At 44.6% G+C, this 8,215-nt stretch overlaps 2 protein-coding genes across 6 annotated transcripts in view; one reads left to right on the top strand and one right to left on the bottom strand.

The window, feature by feature from the left end:
• Positions 1 to 3,099, top strand: part of Crim1 (cysteine rich transmembrane BMP regulator 1) — a 177,055-nt gene extending 173,956 nt beyond the window's left edge. For all 3 annotated transcript variants that reach the window (XM_005360785.2, XM_013351355.1, XM_026785964.1), the window contains one exon: positions 596 to 3,099. In XM_005360785.2, the coding sequence (XP_005360842.1) occupies positions 596 to 772 (177 nt within the window). In that variant the 3' untranslated portion in view covers positions 773 to 3,099. The remainder of the gene's footprint in view (positions 1 to 595) is intronic.
• A 1,283-nt stretch (positions 3,100 to 4,382) lies between these two features.
• Positions 4,383 to 8,215, bottom strand: part of Fez2 (fasciculation and elongation protein zeta 2) — a 38,585-nt gene continuing 34,752 nt past the window's right edge. For 2 of the 3 annotated variants that reach the window (XM_005360783.3, XM_005360784.3), the window contains 2 exons: positions 7,631 to 7,696; positions 4,383 to 5,250 (listed from right to left, as the gene is read on the bottom strand). In XM_005360783.3, the coding sequence (XP_005360840.1) occupies positions 5,234 to 5,250; positions 7,631 to 7,696 (83 nt within the window). In that variant the 3' untranslated portion in view covers positions 4,383 to 5,233. Of the gene's footprint in view, positions 5,251 to 6,422; positions 6,452 to 7,630; positions 7,697 to 8,215 lie in introns of all 3 variants that reach the window. The other variant, XM_026786028.1, reaches the window with a different exon arrangement.

Genomic DNA, 8,215 nt, shown 5'->3' with positions numbered 1-8,215 from the left:
GAAATAGCCACTGCTTCCAAGTCTAACCCTTCCTTTTGCACTCAATTAGACAACCTGAGTATTTCATCCAACTTCCCCTCCTGCCTAGTAGGGTTGCCCTTGCATATTATGTTCTTGTCTGTTGTGTGTGTGTGTGTGTGTGTGTGTGTGTGTGTGTGTGTGTGTGTGTGTGTGAGAGAGTGAGAGAGAGGGGGGGGGAGAGAGAAAGATATGCACAGCCTTTATGTCAACATGACACGGTACTGAACAAGGAAAGGAGGAGGTGTGCTATCCAGTATTCAGGAAACCTCTGTTAAGGTGTGAAATCACAGCGAACAGAACCTCTTTTGCTGTGAAATCTGCCTGCCTGGTAACTTCTACCGGTTTCCAGCCCTCTTAAACGCAGGCCTGCAGCCGAGGATTTGCAAACAGCTACGATGTCCCTTTACGTACAGCTTTAATAATAAGACATCATGCCCCGCAGACACTCTGGCCGTCCTCATATGGTGAAACTCCTGTCTCACCTGAGCTAGGTCCTGAGTTTCTGTCCATTTGGCATAGAGAAAGAACTAAGCTAAGTCTGTGGGTTTTCTCTTTCCCCTCTGTCACTGAACAGCCATCTTCCCTGAATAATCAGCTGGTATCTGTGGACTGCAAGAAAGGCACACGAGTCCAGGCGGACGGTTCCCAGACGATGCTAAGAATTGCCGAACCCGATGCGCGATTCAGTGGCTTCTACAGCATGCAAAAACAGAACCATCTGCAGGCGGACAATTTCTACCAAACGGTGTGAACGCAGGCGGCAGCGGCATGGATGAGGTTTCAAAAGAGAAAACAACAACAAAAAAAATCTGCTCTTTAAAGTAAACTAGAATTTGTGCACTTGCTTAGTGGATTGTATCAGATTGTGACTTGGTGTCCGGCACTAAGGACTTAACTGGGATGGGCTCTGTCTACAGCATTGTGCAGAACAAGCATTCCCACTTGGCCTCAAGATCACTGACCATATGTTTTCATAGAACCAAAGTTTTAAAACTTGCTAAAGTATATTTGCTTGTAAGATAGCTGTAGAGACATTTGGGGGTGGGGCAGAGAGTTTGGTGGGGGAAATGGGTTGGGAGGGTAGTGTTGGGAAGAAAAATTGGTCAGCTTGGCTCGGGGAAAAAAGCCAGGAAAATAAAAGCAATTCATGGCCCAGAGGAAATTTTTTTTTCCTGTTGCTCTGAAGACTCTGTTGGTCGCTGCAAAACTTTGGGCCTGAATGAGCAGGAACACAAAAGGCCTTGCGACCCAGCTGCCGTACCACCAGACAAGCGCACCAGAACTCCTGATAGCCATCCCAGGTGTAAAGCCACAAGTTTCTCTTCTATACAGTCACAACTGCAGTAGGCAGTGAGGAAGCCAGGGAAATGGATAGCACCATTTCTCGAAAGCGGGTTATTAAGGATCTATACAGTTAACTCTTTTTGCTGCTTCTGTTTCCTTCCGTGCCAATCAGCCAGTTCCTAGTAGAGACAGCAGGTGGGTAAGGACAAGGTCACCTCTTGACGTGAGCACTGGAGCTTCTCTTACCCCACGTGGCAGGAAGGCGGGCAGGGTGAAGGACACCAGGCATTTCCAGGGGCTATACTTCATTGTTGTTTCTTTCTGTTGTATTGTCGGTTGTTCATAGTTTTGTTGAAGCTCTAGCTTAAAAAGAAACTTAAAAAAAAAACTGGGATTTTTTTTCTTTATTATATACTGATTCTACAAAATAGAAACTACTTCATTTTAATTGTATATTATTCAAGCACCTTTGTTGAAGCTCAAAAAAATGATAATGATGCCTCTTTAAACTTTAGCAATTATAGGAATATTTATGTAACTATCTTATGCTTCAAGAACAAGAGTATTTGTGTGCATGTGTATATAATATATATACATATATATTTATACACATACAATTTATGTTTTCCTGTTGAATGTATTTTTATGAGATTTAACCAGAACAAAGGCAGATAAACAGGCATCCCAGAGCAGTGCTTCTGATCACGTAGGGGTTTTTGAATAACACAATCTCATTTATCTGTAGTTTAATTGGAAAGAGAGGTTGTGAGCACGCGCGCAAGCACACGAGTGCGTGCATGGGTGCGTGCGTGTGTATGTGTGTGTGTGTGCATGTGTGCGTGTGTGCACTTTGAGCAGCCAGCATCCCCCCCTGCTATGGAAAGGATGTCCCTTTTATTAAAATCTTCTTCCTCATTTGGGTTTGCTTTCACTTGGTCTTCAATTCGTTCACTGGCCAGAGACATTGATGGCAATTTTTTTTATCTGCATCACTAATCAGCTCCTGGATTTTTTTTTCAAACAACTGTTTGAAACAACTACTGGAATATTGTCCACAGTAAGCTGGAAGTGTGTTGTCGTTGCCTCAGATCTGACTGACTGTACTCTCTAGTGTTACCTTTCAAACAGCTCCCAGCACTTTTCCACTAATGGCCACCCGTGCATCGATTTGCCTTTTCAAAATGCTTGTTGTGAAAGACACGGATACCCAGGATGCTTAATGTGAAAAGAAAATGTGTTCTGTTTTGTAAAGGAACTTTCAAGTATTGTTGTAAATACTTGGACAGAGGTTGCTGAACTTAAAAAAAATTAATTTATTATTATAATGACCTAATTTATTAATCTGAAGATTAACCATTTTTTTGTCTTAGAATATCAAAAAGAAAAAAGGTGTTCTAGCTGTTTGCATCAAAGGAAAAAGATTTATTATCAAGGGGCAATATTTTTATCTATTTCCAAAATGAATTTGTTAATGATAGGATGTTACTGAAATAGATTTACATCAGCCTGATTAGTATAAAATTTTGTTGACAATTTATCCATTCCTGGCATAAGAAAAAAAAACTTTATCAAAAAAAATTGTAAATGCTTGCTTTTTGTTTTTTCAATCATGGCCATATATGAAAATACTAACAGGATATAGGACAAGGTGTAAATTTTTTTTATTTTAAAGATATGATTTATCCTGAGTGCTGTATCTATTACTCTTACTTTGGTTCCTGTTGTGCTCTTGTAAAAGAAAAATATAATTTCTTGAAGAATAAACCGGGCATATAGCACTTAGAGTGCACCAGACTTCTGGAGTATTGCTTTTGTTTTCATAAAGCACAGGTGTGAGGGGATGGTTTACAGCCCGGTTCTTGGCAGAAATAAACACTAAGTCAAAACCACGCACTTCAGGAAGACTTCTGATCTGGGGTGAAAACACAATGGTCTCCCAGGGCGGCCTGGTCCACAGCAGTTAAGGAGCGTGGGCATCCATCCCTCAGCAGGTGGCCATTCCCCATGGACTCCTGCAGAAAGCTTAGACTGGACTACATAGGAGTGCTGCTCTTGCAAAGATAAGAAGCTGGCCTGCCTGCTGCTGTCAATCACAAGTGAGAAAGGTTCTCATCAGTAGAGCAAACTGAATATCCCTTCTCCAAAGTATTGCAAACAGCAGACCCCCTTAGGTTTTACGGTATCTCCCTATATAGTGGAATACTTGGGGATGGGGCCTAAGTATGAAAGTGTCTGTGTTTCACATATATGCCTTCTAGACAGTCTCTGGACAACTGAAGTAACACTTTGTTTAACCAGCCCAGAGAGGCCAGCTGTGGAATTCTGTACGTGACACTTAGGGTATCATGTTGGTGCTCACAAACTTTCAGATTTGAAGACATTTTGATATAAGATTTGGATAACTAGGTCATCGCAGGCTTAGTTTTTGTTTGGTGGCATATCCTAGGCAGTGTACTACTGAAGAATAACGTGTTGATAAGACAAAACTGGGGAACCCATTTAAAGAAAACTGTCTTGGTATAGGATTGCAGGTGTAACTTTAAGCACAATCCAGAATAAGTCATAAGCAGGTCAAGGGCTTTAAAACTGATCACTAGAACTCTCTTTTAGTCTCAGGCACCTTACAAATTCTGTTCTAATCAGTTTCTTAAATTACTAATACTGTGTGTTCAGTAATTCAACTGAATGTGGTCAGTAGTCCTGCATCTTCACTGTCAAGCAAGATGCTGAAGTCCAGTCTCTTAGTAAATGCCAAGCACCCTCAGACTTCAAACTGGGCCTGCTCCAGCAGCCAGCAGCATTTCGCTGACAAGAGTGGAGAGTCTAGGTGACCCTTGTATATGAGACTCTAAGGTGGAAAAGACTCTTAAGTACACTTGCTTTCTTTTGGGGAGGGAGCTGCCCAGCACAATAGGAGGATAGCTGTCACTGCACAGTGATGTATATGACCTAGAAAGGTCTTTCCCCACTCGGCCTTCTAGCCAATCAGAACCTCCCCCGCACATGCTTTAGTGGTGAAGTCTACATGAAGTTCAAGCATCAGCACTGTGAGAACAGAAAACAAAAACTCAAGACTCTTAAGTATGTATTATTTTATTAAATATCATTGACTTGATTGAAACTGGCAAAAGTGTTCCTGGTTAGTGTTATAGCCGTGAGCAGTTTTTTTTTCTAGAAAAGCACACAGGTGTAAAGAAAACTGAACACAGCCATGAGACAGGCAGTACCATAGTAGCTCCTTAAGCACCTTAGAGGGCATGGACCCCTTTCAAAATACACTTCTTCACGGACACAGAATACCCAAGGTCATAATGATTCCAGATGGCATCCTAATGGCTCACACGTCAACAATGGTGCAATAGGCAGAAGTTACAAACTTAGTTTCTAACAGTGTCCGGTGTCCACCATTAGACCAAAGCAGTGCAGGTGACGGCATTGTGCATCACACCAGTCCATGGTCAGTCTGTCTCTGGGCAATACTGGCAGGTAATAGAAAATGCTCTAAACACTCAACACTGATCTCACCATAACTGGAGAACAACTGTGGTTGGCTCTCCCAGTGCTTGAACGCAGTTCTTCAGTGCAGTTCAGATGGAGGAAGTCAAGCGCTAGCAGCCACACTGAATTAAGGAAAAGGATAATGGCATGCCCAGTTCCTAGCTCTCTCCTCCACTCTGCTCACTTAGGAACCATATGTTTTCCAAAAACCTATCTCCAGAATTCAAGAATGCCATAGCTCGCTCTCTCGGTGCTATAATATGACGGATTGTGAAGTCGTGATCTAGTAACACTGAATTGCAAATCCAAGTTCAAGTGTGCTGGGTCTCCAGAAGCAGCAGGGACTCACAACTGCCACCTTCCAGAGTGACACTGTAAGAAATCAAGCCTGGAGTCCACAGAAGGGGACGCGCTCCCACGTAATGCTGCTCTATGTAGGACACAGAACTGCAACAGAGAAAAGAAACAGGTAGAAATGTACCTTCTCCACACACCTGGACTAAATGCATGAAATCTTACATACAATCTATATGTGTATGTAAAGCGCCACAGTGTAATGAAGACTAAACACTAATGCAATCTGTATTAGCATTTTAAAGACTTCAAAGGGCTACCACCAACAATCAGAAGTTCTCTAAGACATTAACTAGAATTTTCCAGAAATGAGACACCTAAAGGCCATGTCTCTTGGGGTACCATATGAGATGTAAGCCCATCACTCCAGCCCCAAGTCCTGTAACAGCGCAGGCCCCTGGAGAAGTCAAAGAAGGGCGTGAGTCAGCTCTAGGCAGGAACAGTGGCAGCCATACGGTGGCCTAGGTCTTGGGTGCTGTGACTGACGTCAACAGTGGCTGCCGGGTGGTAAGTGTGAGAAGTTGCATTTGGCCAGCAGCACCCATTCCATCATAGGCCAAATGGGGTCACTTCACCTTCTTTCCCTTCTCACCTTGGCATTAAAACTAAGGAGGTATATTTACACAGCCAAGCCAGAGGCATCTGTTAGGACTGTAGGAAGGCCAGCTAAGCCAGGAGAAGGAGCACCATTCTCCACGGTGAGCAACAGCCCCTCCCACGGAGGGTCCTAGTACTGGTCCCCAGGAAGAGCAACAGTTGACAGGCTGGGTGGAAAAGAGCATTTTATTACCAACAAGCCCATAATGGCAGCTCCCCCAACCCCTGAACACTTCTACATTCTGTTCCCTCTGTCAGGCTCTAGACTAATGCATCACTGCTGGAGTCTGAGTGCTGGCTGCTTTTCAACCCAGTCTTCACAGCAGGAAACAGACGACGAGCACAACCCATGCAGACAGCAGCTCACGAGAAGCAGGCACAGCACAAGCAGACACACTCAGGCCACTGACAGCCAGTGGCCTGAGTGGAGGGGCAGGCAGGAATAGGGGACACCGCCTCCCCAAGTGGGAGGACAAGATTTACAGTAATGGTCCTAGGTTTTCAAAGTAAAAGCAAAACTCCCTTTCCACAGCCCTGTTCCCCAGGCCACCCCATCCTTCAGAAGCCATCACTGGTCACCCTGGCCATGCCCTGTAGACCCACTGGTTTTGAAGTCTGAGCCATGTTCTTTATGTTCGTCTCATTCCTGTTTCACTTCTAGGACAAACCTCAGGGCCATCCAGCCTTCATACCAATGCTAGCACAACACAAAAGTAAACAAGGATGTCAGGTAAAGAATAATAATAATAATTAGTTTAATAGCGAGAAAAGGCCGTCCATCAGAAAAAAAGGCCGTTGACTCCGCCCTTTCCACCTGTTTAACCTGTTTAGCCGGCAAGTGGCCGGCTGCTGCATTACGTGTTAGGTCTATACATTCTGCATCACAAGTCTGCACCACTCACTGCGAGCCCCTACTGCTGAATTAAAGCCCATCGGAGATAGTAAATATCTCGGAGGTCACAACACTTATCTCCTTCTAACTGGTGGGGGAGGAAGTCAAGGTGTGCAGCAGTGAAAGGGGCTTTCCATGTTCAGTCGACTACAAGATGTGGATTTCGTGCCGCTGTCAAACCTGGCCCAGTGAACCTGCTGCACAGCACTCACGGTCCCACAGCTGAGTGAGCGCTCTGGTCCTACAGCTGAGGAGGTGCTGTTAACATTCTGCTCTTTTCTCAGCAAATGAGGCCCGTATCTTCTGGCTCCTTATCCCTCCACAATACCCGCCGCCTGTACGATCCAGATCATGTGCTCTAATATATACAGCCCACAGATCACTGGTGAGGAATCTCAACTCTCTTCCCTTCTGTACATGAGACTCTGGTCTGTTCTTTGCTCCCCTGGCACTGCCCACAGTTTTTCCTCCACCATCCACCCTGGCAAATCCGCCCTCCCTTTTCTATCATCCTCAAGGTAACAGAGACACCCAAGTCTCCCAGGACCAACGTGTCCATACGTCAGAAACAGTGAACATGTCTTTGAATTATTTTACACATTTATTTATTTTTTGAGGCAGGGTCTCACTATATACCCCTTGGCTGCCTGGAACTCTCTATGTAGACCAGGCTGGCCCCAAACTCAAGAGATCCACCTTCCTCTGTCTCCCACATCCTGAGATTAAAGGTGTGCGCACCACACCCAGAGTGCAATGCCTTTTAATTCTCTCTTACTTCCTCCTCCAATAAGTGTTCACTGCTCAGCTGTGGGAAGCCTTTCCAGCCCAGGATCTCAAGCAGAAGCTACATTTTGTAGAGCCCAAATGTTACAGTCATCCACAGTCACCCATCTGCCGTCACTGTACATTAACAGCTGTGAGCGTATTTTATCTACCGACAATGGCAGCTCCTCAGCCATTGCTCCTCACCGTCATAAAACCCACCTTTCAGGATATAGTCGGTTAACAAGCTTGGAACTTTCTCACTGTCCTCCTTCATGGCACGCAGAACTGCAAAATAAGAAAAGACAGTGGCAATAACTTAAGGTTCAGATCAAAAAATCATGTTTAATTTTAAAGTTATAGCCTTAGTCTTAATGAATGACATGGTGTAACCAATTCACAAATTCTGTGTAGATTCTTTTCTAGATAAGGGAAGGCTTAGTGAAAAAGTGAAACTCATTCCCTGGGTTAATGTTCCCAAGCGCTGGAGGCAGGAAAGGCACTGGGCTGTTTCCAGAGCATCTGCTTTGTTCTAAGGGATGCTGGGGAGTGAAGGACAGTCTATTGTGTGCTGATGAGCCCGAGCCCTCAGAGCTCCTCAGAACTGGAGGGTCTCCTAAGAAAGGGGAGACTTAGCTGTGCTCTCCAAACAATACGCTAGTCAGACTGAGTGAAAATATCCGAAAAGCAAATGAAGAAGGCCTAAGAGGTAACTCGGCATCTGCTGGGCTCTGAACACCTTCTCTGCTAGGGAAGAAGATGAGGAAACGTGTGTGTGTGTGTGTGTGTGTGTGTGTGTGTGTGTGT

Source organism: Microtus ochrogaster, linkage group LG3 (assembly GCF_000317375.1).
Source record: "Microtus ochrogaster isolate Prairie Vole_2 linkage group LG3, MicOch1.0, whole genome shotgun sequence".
Classification (NCBI taxonomy): Eukaryota; Metazoa; Chordata; class Mammalia; order Rodentia; family Cricetidae; genus Microtus; species Microtus ochrogaster.
The sequence above is the reverse complement of the archived record's forward strand: the minus strand, read 5'-3'. Positions and strand labels throughout refer to the sequence as shown.